A 24,210-nucleotide genomic window follows, 5' to 3' on the forward strand; every position below is an offset into this window, starting at 1 on the left:
CAATAAAAAGACAATCGTTTGAGATACAGGTTAAATTGGCAACCGAGAAAGTATTTTCTTACCATTGTTAATTCAAGATCAATAATAATTTGCCTTTCTCAATACCTCAAATTAAATGGATAAAGAATTGTGCTAACAAGGGTGCCAATTAGTTTTACCGAATAGATGGTGGGATTGTGATTTTTTTTGTGTGTGTGATTTTTTTCCTTGTGCAGTTTGTTTTCTGATATCAGAGTAAGCATGGTTTTATTGTGTGTGAGTCTCATCCGGTGTACACTAACAGTTACTTATTGAGATGTAAGATTGACTAGATGTGTCTCTGATTATAGCAATCATGGCTTCTTTGTGTACTATTATGTGTCATATTAAAAAGTGGACAAATAAGGATGTTTCCATATATGCGTAATAGGAATGAATTGTCATATTCCATGTTGAGTGTTTTTTTATAAAAGGAAAATAACAAAGAAAATTGCAAGGTAAATTCATATGAATAAAAGGTACATAGCTACTATCTTACCAGTAGTGATAGTTGCATATCTGCATGTCCAAAGCCTTTGGGGATTTTTTTCTTAATAAAATTGAATGTTTGTTGAAATCGCAGTCATCAATAGGGTCATTTCTATTCATCAAAGAAAATAAGATATGGCTAAATATTTTTATTTTTTAAATTACCAAGTGCACTTATACTTACAATACAAACTTCAAAATGAAATAATTGAGTTTTGATGTTTGATGATTTTTAGGTTTTTGATGATTGATAATGTGTAGCAATTTTACTTTAGAGTTGTTGACACAAGGACATGTTTTTACATCAATTTCTCTCTAAGTGTATTAGGGTATGGTGTACTTCTCCGAATGCAATAGAAATTGGGACACTTTTTTCTTTATAGCTATAAAAAGTCCATAAAGGAACAGTATAGTGTTAGGAATACAAATGTGCCCCCCACTTCCAAGTTTAAAAAAAGATCAGGTTTACTTACTCCTTCACATCGCTGGTCTGGTGTCTGGTGATGATCTCAGCCAATGCAAGCATTCCCATAGAAAAATACCATGCTGCTCCAATGAGATGGTCTCCATCTGATTGAAATAGTGCAGTTTTATTCCACTACTGAAACTGAAGCACCTCTAGTGGCTGTTAATATTCTTCCTGAATGGCAATGCCTTCAGCTGCAGCATTAAACGGGGAGGACACGGCACCCACACCACTTCATTGTGATTAAGTGATTAAGTGGTCTGGGTGACTATAGAGTCCCTGTAAAACAGAGATATATCTGATTTTTGTACAATGAAGTAGAATAAAGGCTATGTTATTTGTTATATGTTAGTTCTTTTAAAGTCTTCTTGCCCGTACATTCAGAAATTTTGCATAATTGAGCATCTTTAAAAGATTAGTTAATACATATCCTTGTTCTGCCTTATATCTTTCACAAGTATTCTGTTAAAACAACACATTAATTTCATATTACTGTAATTCTAAAAAGTATAATTAAACAATCTCGTAAAAAAGCCACTCAGAAACCTCATATAATTAGCTAAAAATAACTTGATGTACATGATAATTATATAGAAGGATCATTACTAGACTGTCAATTGTATGGAATTCAAAGTAAATTTGGAGTAAATTTCAATTTTTGGACCAGAGAAGATGGTCTTAAATGTCTTTCTAGATTCCCAAAAGTTCACACTTGACTGAATAACCATATAACAGTTTTTGATATATTTGTTTTATTATTATATTTAAGAGTATAGGTATAGTGTGAGAATTAATAATTTTTTACTGAATTTGTTTGTATTTTGAGGTGCTAGAGAAATATTTGTATTCATGCATATTCTGCTAAAGGGACACTATAGTCACCAAAACAATTACAGCTTAATGTAAATGTTCTGGTGAGTATAATCATTATACGCAGGCATTTTCATGCAAAACGGCAGTGTTTACATTGCCCCTAGGGACACCTCCAAGTGGCCACTCCTCAGATTGCCACTGGAGGTGCTTCCTGGCTCAGTGCTGCACAGTAGGCAGCCCTGCCGTTCAGCGTCCTGATTCAATGCATCTCTATGGAGTGGTGCTTCAACAGTGTTTGGCCCTGCCCCCTGCCGATTTTAGCCAATTCAATAGTGAGTTTTTCATGCTTTTTAGGGGGGCTTAAGAAGAGGGGGACAAGCCACTTAAATGGTGGGTTTTGCACTATAGGGTCAGGAATACATGTTTGTGTTCTTGACCGTATAGTGTTCCTTTAACTATAGTATATTACCAAGTTTGATATACTGAGATTGAAAAATTAACATCTGAATTGATTCTGCTGTGAAAATAGCATTATTTTGCACTGATGTTTCAGTTTGGACATTATATGATACTTTTTTGTAATTAATAAACTTTTAAGTAGGCAGCAAACACTTGATTGTAAGGTCAATAGAACAAGCAAACTTTAGTGAAAGGATGATAGTACATCCTAGCAATACCCAGTGAGAACATTAAAGGATGTCTCCAGCATATCGTTTTAACACCAGACGTGTCTTTTAGAAACTGTGATAAATTGAGATTTAGTATAGTTTAGAATTTGTTGGAACGAAATGTTATATTATGCGTAAAGTAAAATATGTTAATTATTGGATTTTCCTTAAAACAAACATGACATTGTATCCCCTACATCACAAGACTGTTGCAACATTCCACCAATCAGTAATTTGAATTGTATGGAATTCAGGACCATATCTCAACGCTCTTTAAAGGTAGAACTTGTAAACATTTTATTCATAGAAATTAATAATGAATCACACATGTTTTTTTCTTTATTTCATAAATAAAACTAAACATGCCACGGGTTTGCCCATCTCCATCTTCAAACAACGTTATGATTAGCTGCCTAGCCCTAGGGGAACAGAATGTTTAGAAGATCTGTTTGTTATTTCGTAGATGCATAATGTGTGCATGTTTTGATTATTTATTTGATGCATAATGTGTGTTTGTATCTGTTGATTATTTTATATGTAATGTGTGTTTTAATTTAGATCCTTCAGCTCCCAAGTCTTGCAATGCTATAAAATGCCAATTCGGAGGATCCTGTGTTATTGTTGGAGGCTTTGCCCACTGTGAGTGTCCTTCTCCGTTGTGTGCTGAGGCCAATCTTACCAAGGTACGTTTTAAAACGCCTGCTAAATCACATCACAAGCATAAATCATAGATAAGCCAAGAAGACAATACAAATGTTCTATGGCTCCATAAATTCACAGATATATATTCGGATATGGTAATGTAAGCATATTAATAACTATCATTTGGGATTTACATTGCATCTATTATAATCGTGAGCGCCTTTGGTGGTTTGTTAATATATAGATATATTTTTGCATAATGTTAAATATCATTTTTATTAAAGTGAAGAATATGCAGCAGTGTGGGCTCATTAGTTTGTGACATAGGAAAGTACGTAGGTCTTTTTATGTTTGATCCTTTTATTTGTATTTTTTGTCCTTATGTATTTTTCCAAACGTTTACAGAATTATTTCAATTTTAACCCCTTAAAGGGAAACTCCAGTGCCAGGAAAACAATCCGTTTTCCTGGCACTGAAGGTTCCCTCTCCCTCCCATCCCCAAAACCCCTTCAGTGACTTACCTGAGGCAGCGACGATGTCCCTCGTCGCTGCCTCCTCCTTTGCGCCGCTCCACCTACTAATTCTGTCGGCATGCGCATTAGGTCTCCCCATAGGAAAGCATTGAAAACGATTTTCAATGCTTTCTTATGGGAATTTGAGCGATGCTCGAGGTCCTCACACAGCGTGAGGACGTCCAGCGACGCTCTAGCACAGATAATCTGTGCTATGACCCCGGAAGTTCCCTCTAGTAGCTGTCTAGTAGAGAGCCACTAGAGGTGGAGTTAACCCTGCAAGGTAATTATTGCAGTTTATAAAAAACTGCAATAATTACACTTGCAGGGTTAGGAGTAGTGGGTGTTGGCACCCAGACCACTCCAATGGGCAGAAGTGGTCTGGGTGCCTGGAGTGTCCCTTTAAAGGAGCACTATAGGCACCCAGACCACTTCAGCTCAATGAAGTGGTCTGGGTGCCAGGTCAATCTAGGGTTAACCCTGCCTGCTGTAAACATAGCAGTTTCAGAGAACTGCTATGTTTACAAATAGGTTAATCCAGCCTCTAGTGGCTGTCTCATTGACAGCCGCTAGAGGCGCCTCCGCGCTTCTCACTTGATTTTCACAGTGAGAAGAAGCCAGCGTCCATAGGAAAGCATTGAGAATGCTTTCCTATGAACTGACTGAATGCACGCGGTTCTTGACGCGCATGCGCATTCAGCCGATGACGTCCGAAGGAGGAGGAGAGTCCCCAGCGCCGAGGGAGCCCGACGCTGGAGAAAGGTAAGAATTTAACCCCTTCCTCTCCCTTCAGCCCGGTGGGAGGGGGGCCATGAGGGTGGGAGAGACCTATTAATACTTTTGTGCCAGTAAATAGCGAGCATGATGGAAAATTTCCGTCATGTGTCCTTAAGGGGTTAAAGGGGTGGTGGGAAGGGACACTTAAAGGGGCATTAGTATAAAACATGCCTGAATGTCATGAATTAATAGTCTTTTTTCTTACTTAACACAATAATATTATCTGCCCTTTTCTAGCAGTAAAATGCTCAAACATAACCAAAATCATTTTGTAGACATGCATTCTTGTTTTAAGTCACCTCCATGTAATATCCATATATCATAAAAGCCCTGCAGCATCAAATCCTTAAAGGACCACTATAGTGCCAGGAAAACATACTTGTTTTCCTGGCACTATAGTGCCCTGAGGGTGCCCCCACCCTCAGGGACCCAGTCCCGCCGGGCTCAGGGGGGAGGAAGGGGTTAAACTTACCTCTTTCCCTCTTTCTCCAGCTCCGGGCGGGGGACTCTCCTCCTCCTCTCCTCCCTCTTTTTCCGTCACCGGCTGAATGCGCATGCGCGGCAAGAGCCGCGCGTGCATTCAGCCAGTCCATAAGAAAGCATTAGCAATGCTTTCCTATGGACGCTGGCATCTTCTCACTGTGAAAATCACAGTGAGAAATGCGGAAGCGCCTCTAGTGGCTGTCAATGAGACAGCCACTAGAGGCTGGCTTAACCCTATTATAAACATAGCCGCTTCTCTGAAACTGCTATGTTTATAGAAAAAAGGGTTAATCCTAGCTGGACCTGGCACCCAGACCACTTCATTAAGCTGAATTGGTCTGGATGCCTATAGTGGTTTTAACAATATCAAGCTGTAGTTTTAGCAGAGACAGAGATGATGGAGTCAAAAATGACAAAATCAAAATACAAAAAGCTAAAAAGAAGTTGACGAAAAGAGTATAACATAGGGAAATAAAACTCACGTTGTAACTGTACTAAACTACTCAATTCTAAATAGTTTCTAGTTACAGGAATATGTATTTCTTAAAAATATTGAATTTTTTACCTTTGACATGGGACTTCATGAGAGGAAAGGGCCCCATAGATATAGCATTTTAAGATTTATTCGAAGTAAGTGCTGAGGTTTTTGGGATTTTCTTGTTATTTAAATCTAACATCAGACCATTATAAAAACAGGATGCATTTAGACTAAGGCAAAGGAAAAGTTTTCCTTAAAGCAGGAACAATAAGGATGCGAATATCTCTGCCTGAAGAGGTGATTTTATCACAGTCTGTACAGACTTTTAACAGCAACTGGATGAATATTTGCAAAAACATAATATTCAGGGATATCATATTTAATAGCTTTTTGATCCAAGGTAACAGCTTCTTGATCCGAGGAGAGACCTGACCGCCATTCTGGGGTCAATAAAGAATTTGTTTCTAGTTTGTTGCAAAATTGGAAATTGCTTCAATCTAGGAGGGGGTTAGGGGTTGCTTTCTTTAGGACCAACATAAAAAACAGATGTGAGAATAGCTGAACATGAGGGACGCAAGTCTTTTTTTCAGCTTATGTAACTATGTAACCATGTAACTGCAATTTCCTTTCTGAATCCCAGGTCTGCGGCTCTGACGGCGTGACCTATGGAGACTGGTGCCAATTGAAAACTATTGCTTGCCGACAAGGTCGTACGATCACCGTGAAATACACTGGTCCATGCCAAGGTACATCATATGGACACCATTTTATATTTTACTTGTAATACTAACCTTATCATTACGATGATATTGTGTTATTATTTTTTTATTATTATTTATTTATTTAGTTTAGCTATAATATGGAAATATGGATGATTTTTCTCACAAAATCAGAAATATACATGCAAATCACCCCAAAAATATTCATAAATTAAATAAATTAAAATCCTTCTAGGTAGGTCATATACCAGAAGGGGTGGGGCATGTCAAAGATCAATATAGAGTCTGTAAAAAATTAACATAAAAAGGATGGGATGAAACATTAACCATTGTCACTTGCCTAACATGTACAGGAGTCTGTAGTGGCTTATGGGAAATATATTCCCCAGAAATTATATGGAACGTTACAGTAAAAGAAAATTATCAACAAGTTACTGCATAAGATAAAAAAACATTGGGCATATTAAAAACCCTAAGAGGGTATATAAATGCAATGTCATTTAAGACTGCTTTGATTATCTTATCCATTATCTTATCCTGTGATTCCTTAGCTTTCTTCCAGCTAAAATTAAGCTGTTACTTGAAGACTGATATCAGAAAGATTTATGCAGAGAGAATTATCCTTGACCCATTATTACAGGGTGTTCTTACTTTTAAAACATGACCAGTTACAACCAGCCTCAACCGTGAAAGTGCCTTGGATGTGGCACAGTAGTTGCAAGAAGGAAGTACGGAATGCAACAGAGATGAGACCTGAAAAAAAGCTTTATATTGTTGGGTTGATTGACTGATTTCCACCAGGAGTGCAGGTGTCTCCCCCCCCACCCCCCAGTAGGGATGAGGCTTTGGGATGAAATTTGTTAGGAGTTATTTACATAGTACATCTTAGACCCAACACTAAGTGTATGGCATTCAAGTGATGTGTTCTGTTGGGCAAACATTGTTTCTTCGATTTAATGGCCGGAGAGGCTACTGTGTAGTCAACATCTATTCTTCTTCTCTACAGAAACTGTTACTCATGCTAATTATGAATCATTGACGCCATCGGGGACACCATCACCACCCGTTGGTCGCATACTTCCAAAACCATCCTCTTTCCTCTTGTATTTCGAAAGTACAACCCTTCCTGAAGATCCCACCAGCACTGTCAAACCAGTTACCCAGGCACACAGAGTCCGAACATCCACGGTTAGGCCAGCTGTCACAGCACCCATAATTCGGACTACAGCGGCTCAAACCGATGATGAATCTGGAAGTGGCAGTGGAGATGATGATCTAGAAGCCAGTGGAGATCAGGAAGTCAGTGGATCAGAACCTAAAAGTATGTGTTTTACTATAACCGAGCTCTAACTAAATATGTTTGAGTGTGCTTTCTGTACATACATATATATGTATATATCTAAACTGGAAATATAGTATGTAAATTATTGTATTTTGAAAATTAAATGATCTTTTATAGAACAAAGAACATATTTATAGTAATGCTACAGTATTTCAGTGATATTTAAGATTTTTTTTAATTAATGTGTGTTATCACATTTTTTATCTCACCATAGTTTTTTTATCACCACAGTTTTATATTAAAATATAATTATGTCTTCTAAACTGAAACGATACATTTAAAGGGACACTGTAAGACAACTATAGCTGAACAAAGCAGTTTTGGTGTATAGATCATGCCCTTGCAGTCTCACTGCTAAATTATCTGCCATTTAGGAGTTAAATCACTTTTTTTGCAGCCCTAGTCACACCTCCCTGAATGTGACTTACACAGCCTTCCTAAACACTTCCTGTAAGGGGTCATCTAATGTTTACACTTCCTTTTTTGCAAATTCTGTTTAATTTAGAATGTATCTCCTGCACTGTTAATAGCTTGCTAGATCTTGCAGGAGCCTTCTGTGTGTGATTAAAAGTTCAATTTACAGAACAGGAGATAAAAACTTCTAAGGGAAGGTAACATCTGATTGCAAAATGAAATCATTTTTTCATGCAGGTTATATCAGCCACAGCCAGGAGAGGTGTGGCTAGGGCTGCATTAACAGAAACAAAGGTGATTAAACTCCTAAATGGCAGAGAATTGAGCAGTAAGACTTTACGTGCATGATCTATACATAACACTGCTTCATTAATTTAAAGTTATTTTCTGTGACTATAGGGTCCCTTCAAGCATGTCAATACAGACCCTCATTTTTTCCACTCTCTGGAATATTGCCTGGAGCACTATACACACATGCAAATTACTTTCACGAAACACAGCTGTCAGAATAGACAGCTTTCATGTTGAAGGAGTTGTATTCATGTTTATTTAAAATCACAAAAATATTTCTGTATCTAATGTGAATTCAAGAAATTGTGGCAGTCTACTTAAGACCTTTTTTGGCAAGAAATGTGTTAAAAAGCCAATGATTTATTGTCTTACTGAAAGCAAAACAATCTCACAATGTCTTTGTTTGCTGTGTTAGTGGAAAGACGGAAATAGATGTATACATACCTGTGACATTGGCCAGAAGCACTGGCAACTATTGGTAGAGTCTAACCAGTGGAATTTCCAAATTCTATCATCTTCAGAGGGCATGTTCGAGGCAAAAGATGAGGAGCAGCAAGAGCAAGAAGATCTAACAGAACTCGAAGCTACCCCAGTCATGGAGAGAGCTAGCTGTTATAACACCCCTCTGGGATGTTGCTCCGACGGCAAGACACCAGCAATTGATGCAGAAGGGACCAATTGCCCAAGTAAGTCATACGAACTAAAGTGCAACATTGATAGCTGCAGAATATGCTTTGTTAGAACACGAGATGCATCGAGAATGAGAACGCCGGCTAACGATACACTCCTATTGCCGTGATAGGCTTGAGTTGCTTGTTTTATTTGAAAACATTTCAGATATTATGATGTGCCTGCATACAGCAGGTGAAAAGGTTACTTCCCTTCATTCTTCTTTTGGATTACTTAAAGCGGCAATGTTCTTTCACATGCAAAGACACTTACACATAACATGTCTGTGTGCATGTTGGTGTCAGAGGGGAAAATGGAAATATACGTACCTGGAGCTCTCCCTTCTCAACACAACCATTTTCTGTTCCATATCCTGCCAGATGAAGTCACCAAACACAACAATACAGATATACTGACTAGTGTAGATAGCTAGGACAGCCCATTGTGGATACTAGAAGATGTGAGGAAAATTCCACATTTTAGCTGGTTAGGGCTCAGCTTGTGCCACGTTTTATCATTTAAATGGGACAGAGTAGCCCCTATTTTGTTATCTAAGAGCGACGTTGGTATCTTGATAGAATTGCAACACCATATATTGAGTATTTTATAATGAACCTATCATAAACCATTAGAATCTATATAGAAAAACAATAATGAAATTGTCGATGGCACTTAATTACTGAAATCTCCAAAATTCAAACAAAATCATTTATTTCATTCTTTAGTTGCTAGAAGAGTGAGCCGTGTAAAGCTAATCCACCTGACCCTGATTTAGAATGTTAAAAATATGAATTCTTCAGCCTTAATGGATATTCAAGGATGAGGTTGACCTCCAATGTGATCCACAGTGTTATTTACATAGCCACCAGGCAATAAGTGCTAAACAGAGTCACATGGTTTATGTAGCAAGCAAATGTGTTCAGAGTAAATAGGGGAGCTGCCCTAGTTCAGAAAGACATGTATATTCTCAAATTTTCATTCATTCCCACCAGTTGTAAGTAGGATCACACAACTAGGATGGGGCTTATAGCTAACATGATTTTTATATGTTTTAATTTAATAATTAACTTATTACATGTTGTTTTACGGTATTATATGCATCCGACCACTCAATAGTTACAACATCCACTTGTTCCTCTTCTGCCTCTCGTTTGTTTAAATGTATTTGTTTGTGACTTTATGTTACTTCTTAATCTGTTTTCTGCCTAATTTGTCTTTCTTGTTGCCCAGCTAGTAAAGGCTTCCCGCTAAACCGATTCTCATGGGGAGTTACCGTATCTGGTAAAGTGCCGTGTTACCTGCCCTCACCAGCTACAGGATGATGCCACATACTTACATCCTCACTCAGCCTCAGTTACTAACTTTCCATGGTTCAGCCCCGTGCCATATACTAACCTTACACTCGGCACTGCCCATGCTGCCACTCACCAGCCACAAGGGGTACAGGGAGGTGTTTTAGGCAGGTATAATGTGATTCTTTGATGTATTCACTGCTTCTGGCTCACTGGGTGATTTTCTTTCCTCCTGTCCAAAACCAGAAACAAAAATATTCCAAGGTGTCCTCATTATAGAAGAGCTGGAGGGTCAGGAAGTATTTTACACGCCGGAGATGTCGGACTACAAGTCCGAGTTGTTTGGAGAAACTGCAAGAAGCATTGAGAATGTGGTGGGTAATCACAGGAAACGTTCAAAGCTTGTACTGATGTTATGTCTCAACCAACTCTATAAAGGGGTACGGCTTTAATGTACATATATATCAGGTTCCATCCTTCAAACAGCCGCTGTATCTCTACGGTCAAGAAAAAAAATCCAAGAGAAAAGAGGGCACTCCAATGGTGTTGTAACAAAATAAAACTATTTTTTTTTCTTTCAAGCTGTATACAGCTGTTCACTTTAGGGGTCAACGTTTCAATCCAATCTTGCGACTTTTATGAGGTGCTAAGAATGGACTGAATAGAGCTTTGTCTTTGGGGGTCAATGTTTCAGTTCATTGTTTCAGTTTCGAGTGCTAAGAATGGACTGGAATGTTGAGCCAAAGTTGAATCTGTACAATGCTTGAATTAATAAATCAGCTTTTTATTTTGTTACAAGCCTATTGGAGTTGCCTCTTTTATTAGATATTGTATTTGCTTTATATAAAAGAATTCCATTGAAAAAAAATCTCTTTTTTTTTTGTTTTTTAATAAGTGTTTCTCTCCTAAGACTAAAGTCTCTGTATGTCTGTTTGTCTATGTATCTCTGGCTGTCTCTTTTCAGCAGAAGTGTATTCAAGTAGAATTATTTTATATTCCTCAACATAACATGTCATTAGAAGATAACTGTTTCATATAATCTGATGCTCAGCGTTTTTCATATACTTGTGTTTGCTGTCTAATTAATCCCGTGGTGGCAGGATTAGGTGTAGATCAATGCACCTGCCATGGGCCGTTGATTGCATCATGTTCTGGAATTTCCTTTACTCTGGGAGACAAGAAAAATAACAAACCACGCATAATCCTGACACCACCATTCTATTGTGCAGTAAATGTGTCCAGTGCCTTGTTGTCCCATCAAAAGGAAGGTTCAAACGAAACTAATACTACAGTAGAATACAATAGTTTTTTTGTTTGTTTTTCATACCAAATATGGATGTAGATAATTAATTCACTAACTTCTCAAGAATCACAATGTTGCAATCTGCTATCATCATAATCTGGACCTCAAAGGCTTTATGACAACATGGGTTGTCCTGACTATTTAATTTTGGTTTCTCCATGTAGCCTGTATTTGTTTATTGAAAGGAAACTTTCCATTTTGGAGTTGAATCTTTAAAGAACAGATTGTTATGATGACATAGACATCATGGTCCACACAAAGTTAAATTACCAGCATATGTGATATGCTTGGAAAGGGTAGAACATTATTATTATTATTGTTTTGTAGTGCATGAGGTAACAAAACAGCTTGCTCTGCCACAACAGCTTACGTAAGCACATTAATATCACAACAGTTCACAGATATGGCATTGAACTAGTGCACATGGGTAGACATTTCTTGTGTTCGTTATTCACTTCCTCCTTATTTTTAAAACATTTTTTTCATTATTTTTTATTAAATTATTTTCCATCTTTTTTAGGGTAGGCAATCTCAAATGCAATAGAGCCACTTCCGGCACAAACCTGAGTCTATGTTCTATCATTTTATGTATAAAAACGAATATCTGTTTCCATTGAGCCATTATCTCAGTACAACTCCACCACATATGTAAATATTCACTTCCTGCTTAAATGATACAGCACAGCTTCCTGTATGTATCAAGACCGTCAACGGGAAGTTATTCCCAGAGCCTTCTAAAAACCGGCACATCTGATTTTACGTATCATGTTTTATCAAGGTATGGACTGTGTCATGCTATGAATATTAAAATCCAGAGCACCCCAGGTATTTTTTATTGATCATAAAATCATTCTTTTTGATCGTGTTTCCCCAATAACAGATTTGATTTAAACCAAGCACCCCTAATTTCCACGTTTACTTTAAAACACTTTTAACACCATAATTTAAAATGGTGCAGAAATTCCCTCCATTTTCTATTAACCACACAGGATGACACTGGGCTTCAGACAAAGGTTCTAGTTCTTTTGTTGCCCAGCTAGTCCAGAAAAGTTATTTCTGCTCTTCCAAAAGTTACAGACAGTGTATTACTGACTCCTGTAGGACCTAATGGGTTACTCATAAGGGATTCTGGATATCGCGCTAAGACAGCAGATCTTTACCTCCGTGACAGCGGAGATGTGTTAACATGTTGATTAAAATACCTGTGTTCTCTATGTTGCTGAGAAAAAGGCCAGTGACTCCAGTAAGAAAATGAACCAAAATAGCAGTCTGTCAGCTCACAACCCTGTCAGCTTGCAAAGGGCATCATTTAATTAACACCTTGTTAAGCTGAAGAGAGCTATGGCAGCAAAGGAAAGGGAAACGATTCTACTGTTGACATTTAAAAGGAAAGTTCACTTTTCACTGTATTTTCTTTTTGAAATTACCTTTTTTTTTTACCATTATCTTTGTATTACTAAATTAGCTGTTTTTGGAACCAGGTCTTCTAGAGAGAAGTCCATGTTGGTCTAGAAAATTTGAAAGCAAATGCATAGATCAAGTTCTTGATTGAGCTTTTGTCTCACCCACTTCTTATGTCAGTGTTACGTGACCCATGTGTTAATTATGTTCTAACCTTTTTGCATATAGAATTGCATAGTCTTGTCACACAGGGAGCAGCGTTGGTGTACTCTATGCACTTATCAGGTGACCGCTTTTATGTGATATAATTATAAGGACATAATAAGGTTGGGCTTGAACCAATCCTGAATTATGGAGATCTGCAGTACCTCACATTCTGTCTTTATCAAATGCTGACCCTTAGATTGCAAGTTCACAAGACTAGTGCTTCAGTCCCGTTTCTATAAAGGAATTATGAAATAAGCAACATTTTATTTATTATGGGGTTACTTCCTGACCTGACAGTTGTCTGGAAGTGGCCAATGAATGCCAAACTTTAGACCAAATTAAGGGAAATCTATGGTCCTGAAAATAATCATCGTTATTCCGTGGATATAGGTTCCCTTATGTCCATTTTTCCTTTTAGAAAATGAAATTAACTAAACAAGGCTGTGACTCTTCTACTGGAGTCCCTAGTTCATCCTTTGGTGATGTCAGCATCTAGGATGACATCACCCGCGATCTACTCCAATCCATCGTTTCTCGTAGAGCTATAATGGATTGAAACTAGGTATGCGTGGCCAACCGCCTGCAATAATCCAAGCACATATTGCTATCAGCAGCAGTGATCCCCAGACCGAGTTTGACTTGGTTCTGGAGGAGGAAGCACCACGAGTGGCTGTCAGGATATCAAGAAGACAACCCCATGGGGTGTGTTTAACCCTGCAGTGTAAGCAGTTTCTAAGAATCTGCAATGATTTACATTGCATGGCTAAAATTACAAGACACCTGCATCCAGAACACTTCATTCAAATGAAATGACTGTAGCGTTCCTTTAACCAAATTAGAAAAATAATAATTTTTTTTTACAACTGGGCTTTTGTAAAAATTCCCTTTCCAGCCGCTGACAATTCCCAGTTTAGTGATAGCCTTCTGTAATATGTCTCACCGTTTTGCAAAACGATTGTGCTTCCATCCCGTTATACTAAGCTGCAGAAAATGTTGGTGCTTAGTTACAAAGCCGGCATACGTGCTGCCGTATCTTCACATTGTATCACTGCCAATTCATCGGCGTTCTTTAGACCTATTTAAAGGAAAACCGATTCAATAAACAGACCTTGGGAGACTCAAACACTCCACATCTCTTATAAAAGGAAAAAAGTACTCTGGGGCTGCACGATTACCAGAGTTTCTGACGAGTAAGGTTGCTTTTGAATTTGAATTATCAAAAAGCTGGAAGAGAAATTGCTGCAAAATCTCTGTGGGCTCAAATTCCCATAATCTGTTCTCTTTTGTGTGTGTGTTTTGTGTTTGTTTGTTTTTTCTTTAACTCTCAACACGTGTACACCTTGTTTGACTGTGTATGAAATGTGGCAGTATAAAACCGTCTCTATCTGCATAAATTATAAAATGCATTGTTATGGCTTGCATGTTGAAGTGGATTAGAAGCTCCCCCTATTGGTTAAAGTTCAGAACTACAAGTGTTGCAACAGTAAAGTGGCAGTGTCTATTGTTGTGATGGAGAACGATGCATAAAGTGTGTTATACGTAGAAAATTGTAGACACTGACAATGATTCAGGGCAAATGTTCAGGCTATAGGGCTAACCAGCTTTATTAAATCTTATCAGTGGATCCCAGTTGGCTGCAGAAAAATGAATAGATTTTTTTTTTTTCACTCTCCGTTTTCTAAGTCTGCTTATTACCTTTTCTCCATTTCCATCTATTCGTTGTATTTGGCATGTCGTTGTTCAATCTCTCCGATTGCCACAGCCCTGTCATTGGAGATAGAGAGCGTTATCGGATGAAGCTCTGTCTAGGGAAAATTAGCACTCTATTGTTCTCCAAAACGGTTCTTTGTAGGCCAGGGAGAGATGGTACCAAAAGATATAACTCATCTATTTGAGTGGTAATCAGGGCTAGCAGAACAAGGCAGTCTGTGCGCACAGAAATGGGGACACAAATCTATGATTTCCACCGAACTTACATTAACATTGTTGTCTTCGCTGCAAAGTGTGTGACTGTCTTTTCGCTATGGAGGCAGCGGATCCTGTGTAACCCTTTGAATACGTCCACAATTGCCCATTCAGTAGTCAAAGCGTTTAACGAAGGAATAATTAGTACACTTTTGTCAGCAATTTAAGCAACTGGTTCTTCCATGTATTTTTATAGCAGCATGTGTAATGATCCAGGCAACAGAGCGGATTTCATCATTAAGAAAATAATAGCAATTAGCAAACAATGACATTGATATCTGGGTAGGCAAAACATATATATATTTTTTTTCCTCCAATAAATTACATTGATATTGTGCTCGGAAGCCATTGCAAGTATGTCCATCAATTACAAAGAGTTACTCTACATGTAAAGGGTTTAGAACATTGTGGGTTAGTAATACGTCATGCACTAGGAGAAATTAAATCGAGAACGCACATTATGCATTTATTCTCCAATCCGGGGATTGTGGTGAACTGACATGGGGGAACATGCAATTTCGGCCTAAAATAGCTAACCTGGAAAATAGCAAGAGTTGGAGACTTTTATTTTATGGGTTTCTTTTGTTTTTTTGCTGTTTTGCCCTTAAAATGTTCAATTCCCTTCTCAATTTATTACAATTCCCAGTTTGACACTACAACAAAATGCACGTTGCTGTAGTGAAAATAATAAAGATTGCACTTTATGTAGGAAGCGGGGAGACTGCATGGGCCAGTTGTTTTTATTGCATGTCTAAATCTATGTTTCTGTATTATTCGGATGTATTTTCCCCCCAAACGTTTGCCCAATTTAAGTCAGTATCAGCTCACTGTGTAGCCCACAATCTCTGCTATTTACAATTTAAATGTTAATTGCTAATAGTTTATACATTCACCACTACAATACATTGGCTTTTTAAAATAACTATGAAGTACCTTCCCATCACATCCTCCGATTGTATAAATCTGGGTATCTGTAAATGTGGCACTTGTAACAGGCATTTATTGTCAGTCTACAAGAGGCCAGTTGTAGCTCCACAGATTTTTCTTTTATGTAGATCTAAAGCATTTTATTGTACATAAAATTCAGTGCGATGAACGACGCATATGCTGGCCAAGCCTTCTTCAGAGGGTCAGAGGCTCAGAGCAAAGTCTGTTCTCAAACAATTCAGCATGGATCTGCCACATTCTGCTTCTAAATTGAATATTTTATGCATTTCTCAATGGGTTTAAAGAAAGAACAGGAGGTGCAATTAAATTCCAGCCATGGTGGCATTCGATAAGAACATAACTTTGCCGAAGTATTGTTCTTGATTGTGACACTGGCTACTATCACTGTAAAATAAATAATGATTGTGTATAAATAACTATTGTGTAGTTGTGCGATATTGTCTCCACTGTTTGATTACCAAAGTGGTGTACGTGAAACACAATGTATTGTGAGTTACAAACATTTGGCCCAAATAACATCTGTGCATTTTAGATCTCAACATCTTAACCATTGAGCTGCACTGCATTATTCCGGAACAGAATTAATAAAGTTAACTTATGCAACTTTATATATCCTGCAAGTAATAAGCTTCATTCATACATTTCATAAATGAGGCTACTTGCAGCGAGGTATGCTGTGCTTGCCCACAACTAACACTCTTTCACTGAGTGTTTTGAGAGAGCTGGGTGTTTCCCAGAAACCGCTAATCGGCAGGTGTTTACACAAAACATACAGTTGTATTTTTGTTGTTTATGTCTCAGCACATACTCTAGGGAGTGAAATAATACATGGCATAGGAATGGTGCAAGTGGTTTTTGTTGTTTTTTTTGCAAAAAACATGAATATAACATTGTGCAAATCCTTTGTGCATTAGGGATGTAAATGGCTATTTCATCTTGCCAGCATTATAGAAATCATTTGCCTAATGGGAATTAACTTCAATGGGGCTTTTTCACTAGACATTGTCTTCTGTTGAATGAGTTAACAGCTAAGGTGCAGACAAAGTTCAGTTTGAAGATTCTTTTGAAGCTGTTAACGCGTGACTCGCTGTTGAGTGAATAAACCCCAAAGGGGTTCCACTCATATTCAGCTGCTAAATCCTCTATTATAGCGATAAATCATTCTCTCAGTCCGGTTGATGACCTTTCATTCACTTTCTGTCCATTGCTCCAGAGCAACTCATTTCATGATATTACACACCTTGCTATGACACATCGCACTTCTAAAATACTTCTTCTACACTACTTCTAATCTAATGACCTCCTGTGCCCTTGTCCTTCAGTTGGATAATCTCCTCCGAAATTCTGATGTGAAGAGGGATTTCAAGAGTATCCGCGTGCGGGACCTCGGGCCAAGCAATTCCATCAGAGCCATTGTGGAAGCGCATTTCGATCCAGGTCTGCTTAATTCTAGAGGACACATAGAATGTGCTGGGACTTCATGATAAAGCCGAATGATGGCAGGTTCTGCTAGACAGAACAAAGTGTGCTTACTCAGCTAATGGTATCAAAACTCTAACAGGACTTTAAAAGTACCGAACGATGATCAGTAAAGTGTAACTTTAAGTAAATGGGATTTAAAAAAATAAAAATAAATTAGTGAACAATGATACACTGAAAATATAATAAACTATGAATACATATGTAGCCCTCTTTAAAACGACAGTTGCTTTAATTAAAAAAAAGGTTATTATCACCTTTTTACTTAGAGAAATACTCCAAATACCATAACCACTACAGATTACAGTGGATGAAGTCCATATATATATATTTGTTTTTAAAATTGTGCTGAAGTGCTTTCAAGCAGTTTGACATAAACAGGGGATTCGCCAAACCATTTTGGCATAGCCAAGTCACATTTAACTTTTTCAAATCCACTGAATAGGCATAACTAGTAACTTTAGTCTCCAACACAGGGCGCTTGTTTGTAGGGTTTGCAGATTTTATTCTTGTGATGTACGTGGGTAGAGTATTCATGAAAACAATACTGAATTTGTCTTAATACCCAAATGAGCCCTTTCTACAAAAGATTAGACACATGCATTAGGTTATCAAAATGTTTAACAGCGTGTGCATCAGTGTGATAGACCCCAGGGAGCATTTCTACCCCAAGTGCAGTGTTACAGTATGCTGTGAGCCTGGTTGGGCAGCTGGTACAAAAACATTACGAAATCCAGATTGTTCTTTAACGACTGACGCCAGCCGTATGTAACTGGGTTACTTTATTTCCCTCTCTGTGTTTTAGCTACCACCCTGGCTGCTGTTGATGTGCAGAAAGCTTTACTGAAACAACTGAAAAATATCAAAAAGAAGACAATCACCGTCAAGAAGCCCATACAAGACCATGTCAAATTCTTGGACTTTGGTGAGATCCTTGGTACATCATCCCATTTAATTATCCATATTCTGAGTGTTTTGGTTTGAATTAATACATATAAAAAAAAAATCTGCTTCTCTTTCTCTTCTGCTCCAAGAGGTTTGGGATGTTTTTTGCTGTTGTTTGTTTGTTTGTTTTTGTGCATGTACATGTAAGCATTTAAGTTCAGCCGGTGCACATAGAAACATAAATCTTGCTGACTTACTGACACAGACTACAATTTATCCGTATGTAGTGGTCAGGTCCTATTGCACCGCGACTGAAATAAAGTCACCTTGGGATGAGCAAAGTGACCTAACGATCAGATTTACAATGGCTCCTCTGTTACTGCAATCCATGACAATGATCATTCCACGGTGTCTGTGTTAAACACTTTTGTATCTGATCAGTGTCCTCAATAGAGTAGTGCTCTCGCTATTCATGCCGTGCACTTCTGACATGTTTTCTATCAAATGGTCTTTTTTTTTTTTTTTTGCCAGTACCATTAATCTTTATCTACAGGGCTCATCTCTAATTCTAATGTGCTCTATCAAATTTGAGAAGTTTCAAATTGCGGACTTGACCATAGGAAAACAAACAGATGCAGGCTCCATTATTGTTCCTAAATTTTTATTCTCCCCCCTGTTACTCTTAATAATTATCACTCCATGTTGACTGTAAAAGGGTAACATCAATAATGGTTCCATATGTATATTGAAGACTTGTTTACTCAGTATATGTATGGAATCCATTTTATTAGTTATATTGACATGATACAGACTAGGATGCTCTTTTGACTTGAATGTCTTTAAATTTTGGAGTGGCATAATAACGATATTTAGGTATACCGAAGCAGACAAGAATTAAGATCTTATGGGGCCCTAGGCAAGTTACAAGTTTGGGATCGGCCCTCCATGTTTCCCATATGGATGGTAAACGGGGCCAAGCAAATTCATACTGTAGGGACACCTGTCTAACGCGTAGGCCCTTGGCTGCTGTCTCGGGTCGCCTTATCTTTAGTCCTGCTCTAAGAGCTGTCTATTTGGTATAAAGTGGTCTAATGTGTGCCCTATAGCTTTACCCTATCAGTACCACTCACAGCCTTTATCCAATGATACAAGGTAAAAATGATCTGTAGATTTGTGTAATTTATGGAAAATTCTGACCCTACTTTCTACCTACAAGTTCCAGAAATTGGCATTAGCCATACCAAGCCAGCAATGGTTTCCTAGCTCTCAGTCCTCCGGTTTGTTAATACCTTACCTTGCTCTCTGTTGTCTCGTCTTCGTATTATTAGCTGATCTCTGTCATTATCTAAACGAACAGGAAGGTCACTCAAGTTTATTTTCTAAAGTGAATTCAATGTGAATTTCACATTTTAGGCATTTTTAAGAATGGCCCGCAGCCAAAGATGCTTAGGTCATGTATCTGCATGTTTATTATAACGGGCTGATTCACTAAAACGAAATTTGTGGACAATCCACTAGGAAATTGTGAATTTTAGTCCAAATTGAAAAATTAGGAAAATTCCCCAACTCAGCTGATTATCCAGTTCTGAAATGTTTGCCTTGTACATAGAGTTGCCATGTCAAGTGTCCACAGTTCTCACTTAGTGATTACACCGCATAGAGTTACAGCCTTTCCAATTTACCATTTGCTTGAGCATGTAGCTATATTTAATAAAGTCTCCAGAAATTAAATGTAGATAACATACGATGCACTTAGTAAAAATCTTTATTGCGAGATACTATCTATTTTGCGGGAGCCTACAATCTCTTAGCATATAGCTATGTTTATAAAGATAAGTAGAACAGAGCTCTATGTATTTTTTATTGCAGAGTTACTGTTCATTAGTAAATTTGCTACCATCATTTCATGCACCATACTTAGCCTTTGGCTAAAAATGGCTGTATTCAAATGCAGATCGAATGGAAATGTATCCAGCAGTTTAATCCAATATGGGTTGTGCTGTCTACATTTTGGACTACAGCGTGTTTTTTGAGAGATGTTTAAATGGCAAAATCTTTTTAAATCTATCACTCTCTGCGATAACTGTTGGTAGAAGGAAAATTGCCCATGTTGTCTCTAATATTTTTTATACTTGATATGTTTCTCCGCAGACTGGGTACCTGTCATGGTTACAACCACAACATCAACAACTGCGACTATTAGTACTGGAGCAACTACTAGCATTCCTGTTGTGGCCACCACCACTACGACCATGCCCACCACTCCCTCACCCAGAAGGATGATGTCTGTGAAGACCACCCCAGTACCACTCTTTCAGCATCCAGTGACCACTGCAAGAATGACAACAAAAAGGCCAGTAACTACCAAGAGGCCAATAACCACTGCCTCGACCACAACCAGGCGAAAGCCTACTCGGCTTCCACCAGCCACCAAGAAACCTCCTCGACCTTGTGATTCACATCCTTGTTTGCATGGTGGCACCTGCGAGGATGATGGGAAAGACTTCACCTGCAGTTGCCCAGCTGGAAAGGGAGGAGCAGTATGTGAGAAAAGTAAGGACCGTGTTTCTGTATCCATATCTTCTTTACTATGTTTAGTTTAGACCTTTTTGTTTAGTTTTGCATTCACCCACTTGGTACATTTCCCTTACGTATGGGAATATATTTCTCTTTGCCAAAGAATGATATTCTGTCTATTTAAGTTAGTGTGTGCACATATTTAGAAAAATGTGTTAATGTTCATTTTTCTGTATTCAAAGATGTATGGTATGCACTTACTGCCAAAGAAGTGCCTTTAATATGCTAATGAAAACACTGGATATTCCAGCAGCTCATGTCAAGTGGAGATCCCATAGTATATGTTCTGTTATAAACATAGTGACAACCTCTCACAATTATTAATTAGACCTTGATTGGTGTATTGAGTAAATAAGTATAAACCATCCCTAAACCTCAAAGAATTATTGTGTAAGCAATATGTCTGTAAGGCAGAATATTTATAATTTGTATATATTTAAACTTGACTCTGTCACTGAACTTTAAATGGGCTGTTAACACCCTTGTAGAAACCATGGAGCAATAGCTCTCAACGTAGGCAGAAGTTCCACTCATCTTATCTAATAAAATGAATTGTTGTCAAGTGTTGAACCTCATTCTCCATAATCCCAACCATGGCAGGGATTTAGGAGAAACTCCTTCCATTTAGAGAAATAGGAACATTCTGATTGGTTGAGGCATGACTTGTTCTGGGTATATCTCACTGTGTAAGCTAAAAATCTGATGATATTTAACAAATGAAGGAACTTAAAAGGTGTATCGTAAATATTGGTGACCTCGAGCTTGGAGTGTTGCTGTACTCAGATAGGCAATGGAAAAGATAAGTTACTGGCTTCTTCTATCACCAATATACACCCTCATCATTATACTCATTTCTCTCTGCAGATATTAAGTATTTCATCCCAGGATTTGGTGGCAAATCATACCTTGCGTTTAAAATGATGAAGGCGTATCACACTGTGCGGATCGCCATGGAATTCCGCTCCTCTGAGCAGAACGGCTTGCTTCTCTACAATGGCCAGATACGTGGAAAGGATTTTATCTCTCTTGCTGTGGTTAATGGCTTTGTAGAGCTTAGGTATTAAACTAAAAAATGTTTCCTGCATTTGTTTATATAAATATTTTTTTAATATAGTATCTATAATGTTGTATTTGTGAGATGAGACAAAAGTATAAACAACATAAATTAAAGGAAAACAGAAAAAAACAACAGAGAAATTACTGAAAAGGGGGGAAAAAATCTGCAAAGTTCCAAAATAAATATAAAGATTCTAAAATAATCCAAAATAAAATAAACAAAACAATAAATAATTTGTCAGTTTTATGGTTTGCCGATAAGATAAGAAGGTAGAAGCAGATTGCAGATAGAAGATAGCAGAGAACATCATTTTCATTACCACGGTAGCAGATTAGATTTTTTTTTCTTGACCACTTTGGGAGATATTAACAAGAGGATTTTGTTTTTGTAAATATTTGACATTTGGAAAGGCTAAACTAGACAGACTTCATCCTGGGTAACAATATAGTAACTATTAATAATCTGTTATCTGTTGCATTAATTCAGTGTATGCAGCTACACATCATTCTAGCAGGGAATGTAAAATTTGATTTGTAATGCTGTTTAACCTCCCCATGTTCTCCACGTTTTTTTCTCTCCAAAACCTCCCACTCTTTTACGCTCACTTCTTTGTCTAATATTTTGTCCATGACACTAACCAGCAGAGTAAATGCATTTTATTATTTTTTAAGGTTTAACACCGGATCAGGCACTGGAATGATTACCAGTAAAGTGCCCATCGAGCCTGGCAAATGGCATCAGTTAGTGGTGACCCGTAACCGCCGTAGTGGTATGCTGTCTGTGGACGGTGAAAGCCACGTCAATGGGGAGAGCCCACCTGGCACTGATGGTCTAAACCTTGACACAGATCTGTTTATTGGAGGAGCACCAGAGGATCAAATCGCTGTGTAAGTGTCAATTAATAGAAATCATGTGGGAGTGACCAAAAGGTTGATCCCCAGCTGCTGTTGAACTACAACTCCCATGATGCCTTGCCAACCTTAAGGCTTTTTTAAATTGCTCTCTCATGAAAAAGCCAGTCTATCTAAGAGTGTTTGTCACAAAGGCTTTAATTGTAGCAGTCTCATATTCTGTACATTGTAATCCCTACCTCTTCTACCTTACCATGTTAGCTTTCGTGACAAAGACTCCAATAGTTTTTTATATCAGTTTTATAAACTTCTTTTATGCTATATATACCATTGTTGTGTATCGTTAATTGATTATTATATGGGCAGTGCTCCATGTCATTTTTATAAATTATTTGGGTTGAGCAACAACATATAAAACAATTTGATCATCTGGTTTGTTGTGATCTTGAGTTGTTGGAGTCACAGTCTGAGTTTGTGTAGAATATTGCATATTCTATGTTTCTATTGATTATATTTGTGGATTGACATAAGTAACAGATGGTCTAAGTCACATGACTTTCTTTGTATCAGAGCTCTGGAATGTAAGTTGGGGGTCTTGTCCTTATGTGGCTAGAGTTAAATTTTGACTTCAGTATGGGCACTTCTATATAGTAACTGAACAAAGGGACACAAGGTCTCTTGGCTCTCTTTCCTGTACAACGATGTAACTCTCCCTTCAGGAGTCCAGCAATTACCATCTGCTGTTGAATGTCCATTATCCTGTAACATTATTTGTTGTTTTATTATGTATCAGTAACTAAGAATAAACCTGAAGAAACCGTAAGTCAGATTGCGTATTAGTACTATGTGACGTGCATGTGGCCCAAGACTATATATACAGAAGACGTATATATATCAATCAACTGAAGAAAAGAAGAGGAAAATAGGAAGATCTAACATTGACGATCTAGCCAGATTTTACAGTTTGTTAATGTCATCGGAAAGAGCTCTGAGCCGGAGTATCAGATGAGACACAAAATACCTTCTGATGCGCCTTAATATAATGGAAAGGTTTATTTTATAATTTTTGTTAACGCAATATATATTTTGAAGACCTGTTTTTAGATCCACGTTCCGTTGTAAAATTATTAAATGTGAGCAGCGTTGACAATAACTGTCGGACTGATATTGATAAATAAATTAACTGTTATTAACCCCTTAAGAACTAATGATAGTATTTGCCCTCTACACAATATGATTCATGTACATCCTATGCCAGCATAGAATGTACCAAACTTTTAGGATCAGAAGTTTGATAAAGCTGTGCTCTAAGTAGGACATGTCACACAATCTTTACAGCACACATTGTTGGGATGACCGTGTTTGTACTCATCTGGTTAATAGTATTGTTTTATTTGTGGGAGTTTGGTGAATCTCTATGAATTGCAAGTTGACATCTCTTGGCTATTTTCTTTTTTTTCTATG

At 37.8% G+C, this 24,210-nt stretch overlaps 1 protein-coding gene across 11 annotated transcripts in view; it reads left to right on the forward strand.

The window, feature by feature from the left end:
- Nucleotides 1–24,210, forward strand: part of AGRN (agrin) — a 379,838-nt gene that overhangs the window by 316,579 nt on the left and 39,049 nt on the right. For 6 of the 11 annotated variants that reach the window (XM_063436014.1, XM_063436017.1, XM_063436016.1 and 3 more), the window contains 10 exons: nt 3,013–3,137; nt 5,987–6,092; nt 7,072–7,386; nt 8,634–8,798; nt 10,320–10,447; nt 17,220–17,334; nt 18,182–18,313; nt 20,413–20,814; nt 21,703–21,895; nt 22,567–22,782. In XM_063436014.1, coding sequence (XP_063292084.1) covers nt 3,013–3,137; nt 5,987–6,092; nt 7,072–7,386; nt 8,634–8,798; nt 10,320–10,447; nt 17,220–17,334; nt 18,182–18,313; nt 20,413–20,814; nt 21,703–21,895; nt 22,567–22,782 — 1,897 coding nt within the window. The remainder of the gene's footprint in view (nt 1–3,012; nt 3,138–5,986; nt 6,093–7,071; nt 7,387–8,633; nt 8,799–10,319; nt 10,448–17,219; nt 17,335–18,181; nt 18,314–20,412; nt 20,815–21,702; nt 21,896–22,566; nt 22,783–24,210) is intronic. The other 5 variants (XM_063436015.1, XM_063436022.1, XM_063436019.1 and 2 more) reach the window with 1 other exon arrangement.

The sequence above is a fragment of the Pelobates fuscus genome, chromosome 11 (assembly GCF_036172605.1).
Source record: "Pelobates fuscus isolate aPelFus1 chromosome 11, aPelFus1.pri, whole genome shotgun sequence".
Classification (NCBI taxonomy): domain Eukaryota; kingdom Metazoa; phylum Chordata; class Amphibia; order Anura; family Pelobatidae; genus Pelobates; species Pelobates fuscus.